Here is a 14,734-nt window from a genome sequence, read left to right on the forward strand (position 1 = left end):
GGGAACGCCTCCGGCAGAGCAGGCCCCGCCCCGGCCCCGCCCTCCGACCTCGGGGCCAAGCGCGGAAGGAACCTCCGGGGGCCATGGACGGGGCTGTGATGGAAGGGCCGCTCTTTCTGCAGAGTCAGCGCTTCGGGACGAAGGTAGCGGGGACCAGGGGAGGTCGAACTTCATCCGCTGGAAGGAAAGGGCGGGAAGCAGGTGGGAGCGCCCCGGGACGTCCCGTCCAAGTTGCTTTGCCCGTCCCCCCGGAGAAGCGCGTGGCGTTTCCTGGTATGCCCTCCTGGGTGCTGGGAAGACCCTGGGAAACCTGCGTGGTTGGGAAGCCCCCGACACCAAGTCGGCCTGCCCCCCCCCGTCCCTCCTTCCCCGCGGGGCGCGCGGGGGGCGCGCGGGGCGCGTGCTGCTCGCGCACTCTGGCGTCTCGCTCGCTCTCTCCCAGAGGTGGAGGAAGACCTGGGCCGTGCTCTACCCCGCCAGTCCCCACGGCGTCGCGCGGCTCGAGTTCTTTGACCACAAGGGGTCGAGCTCCGGCGGCGGTGGCCGAGGGGGCTCGCGCCGCCTGGACTGCAAGGTGATCCGACTGGCTGAGTGTGTGAGCGTCGCGCCTGTGGCCATGGAGAGTCCACCTGAGCCGGGCCACACTGCCTTCCGCCTGGACACTGCCCAGCGATCACACCTGCTAGCGGCGGACGCACTGTCCAGCGTGGCCTGGGTGCAGACGTTGTGTCGGAACGCCTTTCCGGTGAGGGCCTGGCGCTGCCCAGGGACTGACTGGGTCCAAATGGGTGTGAGTTGGGCACCCCTGACCCCGGGAGCTGCACTGAGAGGATTAAAGGGGGTTCCTCCGTGATCTCTCTCTATTGCAGAAAGGCGGCTGGGCTGTGGCGCAGGGTGAGAACCCACCCAAGAACCCACCGAAGCTTTCAGCCTTGGAGATGCTGGAGAACTCTCTCTATAGCCCCACCTGGGAAGGTAGATGGCAGGGAAGCCTGGGCAGGGATGGAGGAGAAGGGATGCTCTTGGGGAGTGGGAACATGAGAGAGTCTAAGGACGCATCGAGAAGTAGGAAGACCTTGAGATCTGACTTTCAAGTGAGTTCTTCAGTCTACCCTGCCTCCAGAACCCTCTCCCTAGACTCCCCGTCTAATTGTGTATTCCTTTCAGGATCCCAGTTCTGGGTAACTGTGCAGAGGACTGAGGCCTCTGAGCGCTGTGACCTTCACGGTTCCTACATGCTGAGGGTAGAGGCTGAAAAACTGACTCTCCTCACCTTGGGGACTCAGAGTCAGATCCTGGAACCACTCCTTTCCTGGCCCTACACGCTGTTGCGTCGCTATGGCCGAGACAAGGTTCGGGCCTGTGTGGGAGGATTGTCAGGTTGGGCAGCTGTAGGTGAGGTGGGGCTGGTCAGGAAGGTGTGAAGTTCTGCCCTTTAGATTTCCTTTTCTTCCTACATTAAGGCTCTTAGGTGGTCTCTTCTTTGTAGAAGAACTAGTTCTTGAATTGAACTTGTAACTAGCTCAGGACCTGTGGCCTTATCTCTATTGTGCTTCTGGTAGTAATGTGTTTCCCTCCACCTCCTCCTTAGGTCATGTTCTCCTTTGAGGCTGGTCGACGCTGCCCCTCTGGCCCTGGAACCTTCACTTTCCAGACAACACAGGGAAATGACATCTTTCAGGCAGTGGAGTCTGCTATTCAACGGCAGAAGGCTCAAGGAAAGGCAGGACAGGGACATGATGTCCTCAGAGCTGACTCCCATGAAGGAGAGGTGGCCGAAGGGAAGTTGGCTTCCCCTTCTAGTCCCCAGGAGCTGGGCAGCCCCCCAGCCCTATATGCAGAGCCCTTAGATTCCCTGCGCATTCCTGCAGGCCCTTTGAAGGACTGTGTATACTCAGACCCGGTGGACAGCACACCTGCTCAGGCAGAAGAGGGAGTTCAGTCAAAGAAACCTCTCTATTGGGACTTGTATGAGCATGTGCAGCAACAGTTGCTGAAGGCCAAGTTGACAGATTGCAAAGAGGACCCCATCTATGATGAACCTGAAGGCTTGGCCCCAGCTCAGCCCCGGGGCCTGTATGATCTACCTCAGGAGCCCAAGGATGCGTGGTGGTGCCAGGCTCGGGTGAAGGAGGAGGGCTATGAACTCCCCTACAACCCAGCTACTGATGATTATGCTGTGCCACCCCCTCGAAGTACAAAGCCCCGCCCAGCTCCCAAGCCTCAGGGCTTGGCCTTTTCTGAACCTGGTACTAGCATCAGCAGCAAAAGCCAAAGCCAAGACACTGCCCTGTACAGTAAGGTCCAGAAAAGTGGGGCTTCAGGGGGATGGGACTGTGGGCTTTCTAGAGTAGAGACTGACAGGGCTGAGGTCAAATCAGAGGGCTCCACCTGAAAGGGAGTACATGGGAAGATGGCACTGGGAATCAAAGCAGCTCGTTAGAACCAGCAGGAACAAGAGGGTGGGAGGGACTCATGTGAAACCTGAGGACCAGAGGGGTCAGAGGAAGGACTGTCAGTTCCAGGAAGTCCTAGGAAGTGGAGCAGATGGCCCAGCTGAGGGGTGACCTCTGCCGAGGGTTAGCACCTCTACATTCCCCCAAGGAGCACCAGGTCTGTGAAAAGTGGTACTCAGTCAGTGTGGGTGCAGTTTGAGGTGCCTGTTTAGAGGTTGCCTTGATCTTTTTCCCTGCACTGTTCTTTATCAGAGATGTATTTTTTACATTAAAAAAATTCACATTAAAGTCAGTTTGAGTTTAAGCAGTCTCTGTGAGTGGATAGACCCAGAGGGGACACAGGGCAAGGGTGAGGGTGAGATAAAGAGGACACCTAGGAATATGTTTGGGGCCTTGGGAGGAAAGGGCCTCAGGGAGGGAAGCCTAGAGTATAGGTGCTTAGAGCTTAGTCATTTCAGGCCCACGTGGTCTGGACTCTATGCTGTGAGTCTCACCTGTTGCCTCTTAGTATAAAGTGTGAGAAAACTAATAATGGGCTCCACCTCACAAAATTCTTGGTATGCAAATGATACATTTCTCAAGTGCTTAATGTAATCTGAAGCACAGGGAAAGTGGTTTACAAATGATAGCTATTATTCTGTGCATGAGGAAGCTGACAGGAAAATGGGCCAGATGTTGGGGAGGGGAATTTTCACAACATCCTTTCTTCTGTACTTGGCTCTGTGACAACCCTTGTTCTATATACCCTCTGCCCCTGACATACATACTTTGCATGCAGGTACCAATCACCAAGCACTTGTCCTTTTGGAGCTGAAGGAAATGACCTTAGTTGGGTGTACTGGGAAGGGCACTTGCTCTGGAATAATGCCAGGTTCAATAGATTTGCAAACCTCATCCTTATTCCTGAGTTGCAGTTTCCAAAAGGTGATCTGATTGGCTGAGTATGCTCCCGGTAATGGTGGAGGCTTACTAGGTGTTTACTTTTCATTTGTGTCCACAGTGTCAAATGATCCAAAAGAAAGAGTTGATGCTAGGAAAAGGAAGTAGGGTGGTGGCAGCTCTGGGGATATAGGGAAGGAAGTCTCTGTTTCTCAGTTAGCTTGAGCTCACAGAGGCTTAGGTAGATGGAAGACCGGTCAGACCTAACACAGCCATTTTTATGCCTTGGCATGGATGTGGGGGAGCAGGGGCATGGGGAGCAGGGCTGCTGTGCTTTGGCATAAATGACTTAGGGTTGGGAAGAATACTCTTCCTCTGGCTGAGAAGGCAGGAAAGTTTCTGAGGAATCCTTTCTGGCTGCTTGCATCTTCGATGCACATGGGGCTGGGGTCACTGGCAGAGGAACCACCGTGGCTCGAACTCGGTTGGTCTGCGATTGCCCAGCCTGCAAAGAGAGTAACCAGGGTTCGTCTCTGAAGACCAGACAGTTTTGAGCTCTTTTGTTCCCTGTTGGGCTTCTAGTCCTTCATGCCCTCTTAACTCTTTTATGTCCCATCCCTAAAGTGACAGATTCAAGGCCCAGAACACAGACTGTGGAATCCTGCATTGCAACTCTACAGTACTCTCTGCTTGTCCAGTGTCCCTCCTCTGTCAGCTTTCCCATCAACCTGTTCTGTGATGGCTTCTGCTCCCATGCATCTAGTCATTTTTGTCATCTCTAAATTGGTTGAGTTTGGAAACATCCTTCTCCTATAGTTTAGGTAAGGGACAATGAATTTTTTGTAAAGACTGTTTCTGAAAAACTAGGAAAAATTGATAAGAGCAAAAGGAAACCCAAATATTATAGAATATGGGTTTCATGAAAACACTTCACCTTCACTTTTTTTTTTTTTTTTTTTTTGGGTCCAGTCGTGGAGCCTGAACTCTGGGTCTGGGTGCTGTCCCTTAGCTCTTCAGCTCAAGGCTAATGCTCTACCACTTGAGCCACAGCACCACTTCTAGCTTTCTTTCTTTTTGCTTATGTGTTGCTAAGGAATTGAACCCAGGGCCTCAGGCATGCAAGGCAAGCGCTCTACCACTGAGCCACCTTCCCAGCCCTCACCTTCATTTTTTCTTCTGACTTCACTAAGGGCCCAATCTCCAAGCTATTTCCTTGATCAGCTTTCCTTTCCGCCTCTGTAACTGACTGCAGCCCTACCCTTTAGGGAGGGTTAAGGTGAGGCTGTAAGTAAAAGTACTTATCATAAAGCCTGACTAATGACTGGTGTCCTACTGAGGTTCTTTTCTTTCCCTTGGGCAGTTCTTTTCCCATTTTCCCTTCAGCCTTTTCTTCCAAGGAGAGGGGTGTGGTTGCAGTGAGAGTTTAGTTAATAGGATAATGGCCTGTTAAATGACTAATGAGTTATAAATACGATTATTAAAACACCTAGTGGCTGGAGGCTCAGGTAGTACAGCACCAGCCAATGACAAAAGCAAGTTTCAGATACTGAGTTTGAGTCCTGGTCTCAGACAAAACAAACAAACAACCCCCTCCCCCCAACAAAACAACACCTAAGCACAAATCTAGGTTCATGCTTCAAAAGCCTAGAATCCTAGCATTGGAGAGGCTGGGGCAGGAGAATGGAGGCCAGACTGGACTACATAGTAAGACTCTTATCTCAACAACAGCAACAACAACAAAGCCGACAGCCAACCCACCTGAATACTAGCATATGTAAATGCCTAAGCAGACTAGCCTCCTACCCAATAAGGATCATAGTATCAGTTGTCTTTTTCTTTTTTCTCCCTGGGTCTGGTTCTTCCTTCCATCTAGGAGAACTTCTTAGGAGAGTTGGGCTATTTCCTTGGGTTAGGCTATGACAATAGGGATGGAGGACTCCTTTGGCCTCTGTATGAAGTGGGGGCATGGGATATAAGGGGTATAGAAGGGAAGACATACCTTTCGTGGAGTCCGGGTCTCCCAGCCTGTGTAAAGCCGCCCCTGAGGCTTGGCAAAAGTACTGCTCAGGTATGAGTACAGGTGACTTTTAACATGCAGGGGATTGTAGGTGGGCTCCAGCTCCAGGCTGTCCAGCGTGCTCTGTGGAAGAAAGAAAGAGCTTCACCCAGGGAACATGAGGGCACCGAGTATACGGTGTCCCACACAGACAATAGAGTATGAGAGGCTGGAGGAGTGTGCAGACCCAGCTGAGGCTGAGTCTGCAGCGAAGGCTGTGAGCTATAGATGTGTCCCAATGGATGTTCTGCATGCTTGGAAGTGTCAGGCAAGGGTACAGGCGTAGGTGCAACCACAGGTGGCTAGGGATTCCAAATACACATCCTGGAAAGTGTGCTACTTGGTTGGGAGAGGGGTCAGAATGCCTGCAAGGGGCCCAAGAGATGGGGTGTGGGAAAAGGTGTCTTCAGATTATGTGATAAGGTAAGGTTAGGTTACTGTAGTCTACAAGGCAAAAGTACCCCAGTACAGAGAGTTCCTGGCCTGAGGTGAGTTGACCGTAGAAGTAGACAAATGGGAGCATAGAATTCCTGAGCAGTCAGGTTTTCCGGCCACAGCATACTGTGCCAGGAACCCCTGGCTCTGAAGTGAGACACTGAGCGAGCCATGGCCACTCGTGCCCACCTCTTGCTACATCCCTGTGGCTGCCAAGCCCAGAGCACAATCCCAGGCTCTGTCCTTTCTGCACATCAGCTGTCAGCCAATGGTCCAGCAGTGATGTGGTTCCAGTTCTCCCTACTCAGAGCCTCCTCTCTCACCTCCAGCCTGAAAGAGCAGCAGAGGGAATACAGAATCCAGATGCAGTGAAGAGAGAGGGAGGTAAGGGGCTGTAAAAGACAGCCTTCGCAGCTGTTTGTGTCAATGTATCTGAGTCTCATTTGAAGGCCCCCCCCTACCCTGGCTATTCTGAGTGCCTACTATTGGCTGCCTGTTTCCCCCCCGCTGTGGTGCTGGGGGTTGAACTCAGGGTCTTACTTGTTCATGATGGGCAAGTACTCTGAGCTTTGGCTGCTTTTGACTTCTTTTCTCAACAAATAGAAATAGATGCTCCAGGGCTGGGAAGGTGGCTCAGTGGTAGAGCGCTTGCCTTGCATGCTCAAGGCCCTGGGTTCGATTCCTCAGCACCACATAAGCAAAAAGAAAAAAGCCAGAAGTGGCGCTGTGGCTCAAGTGGTAGAGCACTAGCCTTGAGCTGAAGAGCTGAGGGACAGTGCCTAGGCCCAGAGTTCAGGCCCCACGACCGGACCAAAAAAAAAAAATAGATGCTCCAAACCACACAACATACACTACCACAGATTACTAAAGAACACAGCATCACACAGACATGGACAAGTGGAGCCACGCACTAAGGCAAGGACCTGCCACTGCCAGTCTAGAGATGCAGCACAGCTGTATTCAAGGATGCTGAAATAATACCTAAAGGCATGAAAAGCCATTTACAGGATTTTAGTTCTTGGCTGCCGCCTCCTCCTCCACCTCACCCCTCCCCCTCCTCCTTTTTTTTGTTGTTGTTGTGGGTTGTGGGGCCTGAACTCTGGGCCTGGACACTGTCCCTGAGCTCTTCAGCTCAAGGTTAGCGCTCTACCACTTGAGCCACAGCACCACTTGCAGCTTTTTCTGCTTATGTGGTGCTGAAGAATCGAACCCAGGGCCTTATGCATGCAAGGCAAGCGCTCTACACTGAGCCACCTTCCCAGCCTTTGGACATCTTCTTTAGCTCCTTCTTTGTATTTTCTTATGCCTTATACTCTTCTTTCCCTTTTTTTCTCTCTCTAATATACTTCCCTCCTCTTTTCAATCTCACAGTCTGCTCTCCATAGAGAAGTGTGAGTTGGAGGAGGTGTGGGACAGGTAGCCAGTGCATAGACAAAACTATATCAAACCAAATGAAAACCAAGTGCATCAGTATTGGCACTGGACCTGCCTGTACTAACTTCTTCCCTCACCTCCTTGCCTGCTATCAAGTTTCTCTTCTGGGAACTTTCCCTTCTCCCCTGCCCCACCCCCAACAGCTAACCATTCATATTCGTTTTAATGATTTCAGATGTGTGGGTTCATCCATTGTATGTGTGGTCTTCCCAGATGGCATTAATCCCAGTCATTTGCTTATACCAATGACTTTTTTCTCTCTCTCAATTTTCTTTTCAAACATCGTTTCCCTCAACCTATTGCATTTCTCCACTTCTCACCTTACTGCCATAATCTAAGCATTGACTTCCACTGGCCTTTCTTCTCTGAGCCTCTTACCACACCCCTTGGAGCCATTCTTTCCTCCAAAGGTATTTCTTCATGGACTCATTCCTCTCCTCCATCCCTTTCTTGAATTCCATTTTCTGTTGCACGAAACTTGGGCTTCACTTGCCTCCACAATCTTAAGGCTGTCTTCAGGAGGGGCCTCAGGCAGCAGAGGAAAGATGTTGGGCAGCAGCAGTTCCCGTGTGGCTACTGCTTTCAGCAGCAGCGTGAGGGAGCATGATGGCACAATCACATAGAAGGTGCTGGCAAGAACTCTCTGGCTGTGTCCTGGGCTTAAAGGTTCACCTTTGGCCAGCAACAGCCATTCTCTTTTCTGAAACAAGGACATACATCTTCAGTCTTAGGCACATTTTGAGGACAACCCCAACTGAGGCTTTCCTAAAATTCCTCTAGGAGTGCTGTGGGGATGGAAGAGCCATTTCACTTTGGACCTGGGAGGGAGGTTTTACTGATTCACTAAGACCAAGATCCTACTCTTCTTCCACGGTCCATAAGAAGCCAGAAGAGTACATCACAAAGCTCACAAAGGAGACATGAGCTATGAAATGCTCATGTTGTACATCCCAAATAGACTATCCTAGGATTTTTTTTTCCTTTTCAGTACTAGAAATCACATTCAGAACCTTGCACACACTAAAGTACTCTACCACTAAGTTACATCTTCTAGCCAAGACTTACAGTTGTTGTGAACTCAAGGCTTGGACACTGATTTAGCTTTTTTTCTTTTCTTTCTTTCTTCCTTCCTTTCTTTTTTTTTTTTTGTCGGTCACGGGGCTTGAACTCTGGGCTTGGGCACTGTCCCTGTGCTCTTCAGCTCAAGGCGAGCGCTCTACGGCTTGAGCCACAGTACCACATCCGGTTTTCTAGTGGTTTATTGGAGATAAGAGTATCACAGACTTTCCTTCCCAGGCTGGCTTTGAACCGTGATCCTCAGATCTCAGCCTCCTGAGTAGCTAGGATTACAGGCGTGAGCCACCAGCACCAGGCCCCTAGCTTTTTCTTTTAAGGCTAGTGTTCTACCACTTGAACTGCAGCTCTACTTCTGGCTTTTTACTGGTTAATTGGAGATAAGAGTTTCATAGACTTTTCTGCCTGGGCTGGCTTCAAACAGTGATCTTAGATCTCCTTGCATAGCTAGACCTGAGCCACTGGCACCTGGTAAGACTTAAAATTCTTAAAATCAGTCTTGAATTAGAATTGTAGAGGGTAGTATAGAAACTCAGCTTTTATTCTGAGACTGAGTAAGTCTGCTATTGACAGAGGTTAAAATAGGCACAATGGGGTACACCCTTGGAATGCCCAGAAAGTGTTTAATGTGTCTTAATACAGCCTCCATAGTATGGAAAGGAAGCTTTGTTATTACAAGGCAGTTAGTAGGGCAGGGCTCTTGGGATCAACTCAGTGAGTCACAGGACGAAGTGAAAGGTCAGGATTCTGGAGCAGTGGCTCTTTGAGCAAAGAGGGTTAGTACTTTGCCACATACCTTGGAGATGACAGAAGTTAGCACATAGGCAGATTTAGAAGCAGATTTTTCAGGTGTCCCTTTCACTTAGGACACAGAAAGGAGGCATTTTTTTTTGGTTGTTTTCCAAGGGAAACCATAAAACTCCAGGAAAGATGGAGCCAGAACAATTATAATCTAAACTCTTTCCTCTTGGTGGTGGTGGTGGTCAAAAATGTATCACTCAAACACCATAGTCTCCTTGCTGTATCAAATGAATGAAAATAACCTAGTTCTACCTACTTCTGAAGGAAAAATTGGAAAAAGTAATATTAGAGGAAAGGCATAAGGGGGATAAAAAGACATTAAGGGAAATTTAAAGGACATTAAGAGAAGTATCAGTGTTTTGTGGAGGACAATTGAAAAGTAAAACAGGAAAGCAGCAAAATCTGCTGTGGCACCAGAATTATATCCAGAGGGACACTGCCCTGTACTAATGTAAAATTAAGAAAATTAGTTAAACATTAAATAAAAGAGAATTATCCCTAGAGGAATGTTCTTTATTTTATTTTTGTCTGTCATGGGGCTTGAACTCTGGGCCTGGGCGCTGTCCCTCAGCTCTTCAGCTCAAGGCGAGTGCTTTACCACTTGAGCTACAGCGCCACTTCTGGTTTTCTAGTGGTTTATTGGAAATAGGAGTCTCATGGTCTTTCCTGCCTGGGCTGGCTTTGAACCGCCATCCCCAGACCTCAGCCTCCTGAGTAGCTAGGATTACAGGCATGAGCCACCGGCGCCCGGCTAGAGGAATGTTCTTTGGGAAAGGGAGTTGGATTCTGACACATTAAAGTACTATTTTTTTTATCAAATGTAGCCCAGAACTCAGAGCTTGTAGGCATCAGCAAGTGGTAGTGACATTTTTGGTGACATCTTTCTGTGACATTTCTGGAGGTATGGTGACTCCACTCAAAGGTTTTAGGCAGTTAAATGACTTAGGAAAATTAATTTCAAGTATAATTAATACCACACACATAATTGAATCACAATGGATTTAGTTAAATCCATTAATCCATTAATGGAGTGTTTATCTTGTGCCAGGTACTATGTGACAAGCATTATGGGTACCATTAGGACTTCATGCTTTCCTAGTATTTTCTTATATCTGGAGGTATGATATCTTACTGAAGAACAGATCCAAAATGTGATGGAAAATCTATTGGATGTATGAAATGCATCAAGTTGGAAATCACTGATATAGAAATCATGAAATATGTTTTTATTTATTTATTTTTGGGTCCAGTCGTGGGGCCTGAACTCTGGGCCTGGGCGCTGTCCCTCAGCTCTTCAGCTCAAGGCTAGCGTTCTACCGCTTGAGCCACAGCGCCACTTCCGGCTTTTTTCTTTTTGCTTATGTGGTGCTGAGGAACTGAACCCAGGGCCTCATGCATACTGAGCCACCTTCCCAGCCCTATGAAATATATGTGTGTTTGGGTATCTCTTTACTCTGGGAATATGACCACTTGAAGCCTGAAAGGATAACTAGGAAGTTGCAGGACACTACATTTCAGTTGGCTTAAGTCACTAGAGCTCAGGATTTGGATAATTATTACTTTTTAATCTTCTATTCTTACATTATCCATTCATTTTTTTGTGAATGTTTATTAAAAATATATTGAGTATGCTGGGTGCCAGTGGCTCACACCTGAAATCCTAGTTACTCAGGAGGCTGAGATCTGAAGATTATGGTTCAAAGCCAGCCCAAGCAGGAAACTCTGTGAGTCTCTTATCTCCAGTTAACCACCAGAAAACCAGAAGTGGTGCTGTGGTTCAAGTGGTAGAGTGCTAGCTTTGAGCTGAAGAGCTCAGGGGCAGTGCCCAGACCCAGAGTTCAAGCCCCATGACCGACAATATATATATATATATATAATATATAGTATCTATAATATGTATATATAATATACAGCATATAATATATAGTATATTATATATAGTATATATAACATATAATATATAGTGTATATATAGCATATAGTATATACTATAGTATATACTATATAGTATATATACTATATAGTATATAGATTTTACATATATATATATATATAGAGAGAGAGAGAGAGAGAGAGAGTTTGTTATATCCTAAGCACTATGGGTGGAAATTCATTAGGCATACTCCTTGTCCTCTTGGAGCTTATAAGAAAGTAAGGGGAAGGTTTGCAAACTAATGATTGTCCAAGACTTTAGATCACCAGTGCTTCTGGCTTGCCAAATTTTAATATAAACAATTTCATGTCCTAGGAAAACTCTTAGTCTTGAACAAATTGGAATGGTTGGTCACCCCAGATTGTGAGTGAACATGAAATATTTTGTGACTGAGGTAAGATGCTAGGGATTGAAACTATGGTAGTATGGATTTTTCTGGTACATCAGCAGTTAAGGAATAAACTTATATCCTTATACACTGTGGTGTTATCAAGAATCTTTTCAGTATTCTATCTTGAAGTAGACCATAGTACTCTAAGATTAGTAAGAGACAGTAATAAAGCCCCTGTTGGATAGCTGGCATATAAAAATGACTGCACTGTGTTAAAAGTCACAACTGATGTGAGGACAGTCAGGGGACTGGAAAGAAAATGTGTTGCTGAAAGGATTTTGCAGAGTGCTTTAAAACTTCTGGGCTGACTTACAGAGAGATAGGATCAAAAGGCTTGGAAAGAAGAAGACAAATGCCTTTTTATTAACTGATGATATTAATTTAGCTTCAGTTCCCTGAAGCATTCAAAGAAAGTGGGAAGTAGCATTTCTATCCTCTTCCTTGATGTGGTTAATGGCACCAAATACTTGAGGTTGAGGCCCAAGCTTGAAAATACCATCCAAGTTATAGGTTGGGCTGCCAGGATAGCCAATTAGACTTACGATGGACATGTTCACTGTCATAGCAAGTATATGAGGCTAAAAAACAAAGAGTGCTTCAGGATGTCCCAAGATCAGTCTTTGGGGTCTTCAGAATGAAAAATGCTTAGTGACTATAGATGACTGCTGAGTTCTTTAGAGAAAGTGGTTGAATTAAAAATTTTTTTCTGTCAGTCATGGGGCTTGAACTCTAGGCCTGGGCTTTGTCCCTGGGCTTATTTTGCTCAAGGCTACCACTTGAGCCACAGTGCCATTTCTAGCTTTTTCTGTTTATGTGGTACTGAGGAATTGAACCCGGGGCTTCATGTATGGTAGGCAAGCACTCTACCACTAAGCCACATTCCCAGCTCTGTTGTTAATTCTTTTTTATTTTATTTTATTATTTTTGTCGGTTGTGGGGCCTGAATGCTGGCCCTCAGCTCTTCAGCTCAAGGCTAGTGCTCTACCACCTGAGCCACAGCTCCACTTCAGGTGGTTTATTGGAGATGAGAATCTCATGGACTTTCCTGCTTGGGCTGGCTTTGAACTGTGATCCTCAGATCTCAGCCTCTTGAGTAGCTAGCATTACAGGAGTGAGCCTCTGGCACCAGGCCTGTTGTTAATGATTAAGAAAGGAACAGGTGTTATCACAAGGCAAGATGATGTCTATGTTTGTGTTTGTCTATGTTTGGTTAGGGAAGGTGCCAGGCAAGAAAGCTTAGACTTTATTAGGTGGAATTCACTTGTTTTTTCTTTTGTGCTGGTTCTGGGGCTTGAACTCAGGGTGTATCCCTGAGCTTTTTTGCTCAAGGCTAGCATCCTACTACTTGAACCACAGCTCCACTTCTGGCTTTTTGGTGCTTAATTGGACATGAGTCTTATGGACTTTCCTACCTGGCTGGCTTTGAACAATGGTCCCTCAGATCTCAACCTCCTGAACAGCTAGGGTTACAGGCATGAGTGATTGGTGCCTGCTAGCACTCACTTTCTTTAGAGTAGGTGTGGATATGCAGAGTGGCATGCTATACTCTAAGCTCAGACCTCCTAGAGTCTTCTTCCCCCACTCTGGCATAAACTTCTAGTTATTAAAGCTGTGAAGCAAGGTGTGGCACTCATTCATGGTTGGCTGGCTACCACTCTGGCTTCTCAGTCCTTTCTCTCTACCCAGTCTCTAGTCTTCAGTCATTGATTTCAGGATGGTCATGTGGCCTAGATTTAAATAAAGAGATGGAAGCAGAAGTGACTGGATGAGTCTTCTGGAAAAGCTTTGTAATACAAAGCTGTACCCTGTACCTTCTCTCTTCTTTCTTTCTAGGATACGATTTGGTCCTAAGGAATAACATTTATCTTGTGACCATGAAATAGAAGATGATGTCCACTTGTTCTGGAACACAAAAGTGGAAAGAGCCTAGTTCTTGATGGTTTTGTTGATCAACTACATCAGCTCTGAAATTGTCTCTCCTTAGACTTCTTGTTATATGAGAACACTTTTTTTTTTTTTTTTTGGTTGTGGAGCTTGAACTCAAGGTCTGAGTACTGTCCCTGAGCTCTTGCTCAAGGTTAACACTCTACCATTTTGAGCCACAGCTCCATCCAATTCTGGTTTTTGAGTAGTTGATTGGCAATAAGAATCTCACAGGAACTTTTCTGCCTGGTATGGCTTTGAACCACAACCTTCAGATCTCAGCCTCCTGAGTAGCTAGGAGTATAGGGTTGAGCCACCAGCACCCAGCTTGAGAACAACTCTTAATTATTAAATTTACAGTTGAACTGGTTTTCTTTTAGTTCCAGCCTCATTGATTCATTGCAGATATCAAAAGATAGGAAAAGAATGTGATTACTCATTCCTGGTTAATGGCAGTCGAGAGTTTATTATATATAGCAAGTGAATGCTTTAATCTCATAAACCAGTATTGTTTGGGATTAAATGTAGCATGCAATTGAAGAAGCATGAATCAGTTCCTGCATAGGGATGTTTCAGAAGCAGCCACTGAGCACAGGCAGAATAAAGAGCACAGGCAGAATAAAGAGCTTGTGGGAAAGATACAATTTGTTAGTATAGTGAACCCAGAAAGTGAAATATAGCTAACTAAGGAAGAACTGAATCTAACTTCAGGCCTTTGGATTATGGATTTTTTGTGGGGGGCCAGGAGAGGGTGATGCTAGAATTTGAAACTCAGGGCCTTGTGCTTGCTAAGCAGGCTCTCTGCCATTTACTTGTTCCATGTCCCTAGCCCATAACTTGGGGACTTTGGAACTGGAAGTATGTGAGGAAGAAATTAAGTTACTGTGGCATTTGCTGCTTCTCTTATTCCAGAGGGGCAGGAGTGGGTGAGGGGGTAGGGAGGGAGACGAAGAAGGTGCAATGCCTAGTGCTCTTGTTATATTTGAGTATGGAATGTCTCCCATTGGCTCAATGTATTGAGAGGTTGATCCCCACCTGGTAGCACTGTTTGGGACTTTTTTGGGACTTTAGGAAGTTGCTGCTGTGGTGGGGCCTAGTCTCAGGAAGATAACTGATGGTGTGTTCTTGGGGGATAGGCCAAGTGTGACATGAAATTTTTGCTGCACCCTCACTAAAAGTCTAATATAGTTATTGTTTTTCACTAGATCCTATAAATAGCACAAAATAGTAAACTTTTCAACTGTGAATTAAACAATTAAGAGTTGTTCTCATATAACAAGAGGTTTAGGGAGAGACACTTTCAGGGCTGATGCAGTTAATCAACCACCAAAACAACAGTGAACCTGGAACAT

The 14,734-nt window shown here is 46.7% G+C and overlaps 2 protein-coding genes across 6 annotated transcripts in view; one reads left to right on the plus strand and one right to left on the minus strand.

Annotated features, from left to right (window-relative positions):
* The first annotated feature begins 43 nt into the window (after positions 1-43).
* On the plus strand, positions 44-2,760 carry Dok1 (docking protein 1). Of its 5 annotated transcripts, XM_042699754.1 has the most exons (5): positions 44-143; positions 443-745; positions 870-975; positions 1,168-1,352; positions 1,592-2,760. In XM_042699754.1, exons 1-5 carry the CDS (start codon positions 84-86, stop codon positions 2,393-2,395), a joined length of 1,458 nt encoding a protein of 485 aa, XP_042555688.1. In that variant the 5' UTR covers positions 44-83; the 3' UTR covers positions 2,396-2,760. The 5 variants fall into 5 exon arrangements, with proteins under 5 accessions (XP_042555688.1, XP_042555689.1, XP_042555692.1 ...); XM_042699755.1 differs by lacking the exon at positions 443-745; XM_042699758.1 differs by lacking the exon at positions 1,168-1,352 and having other exon boundaries at positions 1,592-1,709.
* Positions 2,761-3,608: 848 nt separating this feature from the next.
* LOC122125185 (meiosis 1 associated protein) overlaps positions 3,609-14,734 on the minus strand; it is a 44,551-nt gene continuing 33,425 nt past the window's right edge. The window contains exons 7-9 of the mRNA XM_042699753.1: positions 7,754-7,960; positions 5,335-5,475; positions 3,609-3,840 (exon numbers count right to left, since the gene is read on the minus strand). Coding sequence (XP_042555687.1) covers positions 3,685-3,840; positions 5,335-5,475; positions 7,754-7,960 — 504 coding nt within the window. The 3' untranslated portion in view covers positions 3,609-3,684. The remainder of the gene's footprint in view (positions 3,841-5,334; positions 5,476-7,753; positions 7,961-14,734) is intronic.

The sequence above is a fragment of the Dipodomys spectabilis genome, unplaced genomic scaffold, assembly GCF_019054845.1.
Source record: "Dipodomys spectabilis isolate Male_0828 unplaced genomic scaffold, ASM1905484v1 ptg000262l, whole genome shotgun sequence".
NCBI classification, from domain to species: Eukaryota; Metazoa; Chordata; class Mammalia; order Rodentia; family Heteromyidae; genus Dipodomys; species Dipodomys spectabilis.

Bases quoted from the DNA above. Each gene is read 5' to 3' on its own strand.
- Dok1 (XM_042699754.1), top strand. From the start codon at position 84: ATGGACGGGGCTGTGATGGAAGGGCCGCTCTTTCTGCAGAGTCAGCGC. The intron at 746-869 runs GTGAGGGCCTGG...TCTCTATTGCAG, and splicing joins TGTGTCGGAACGCCTTTCCG to AAAGGCGGCTGGGCTGTGGC. The intron at 1,353-1,591 runs GTTCGGGCCTGT...CCTCCTCCTTAG, and splicing joins GTCGCTATGGCCGAGACAAG to GTCATGTTCTCCTTTGAGGC.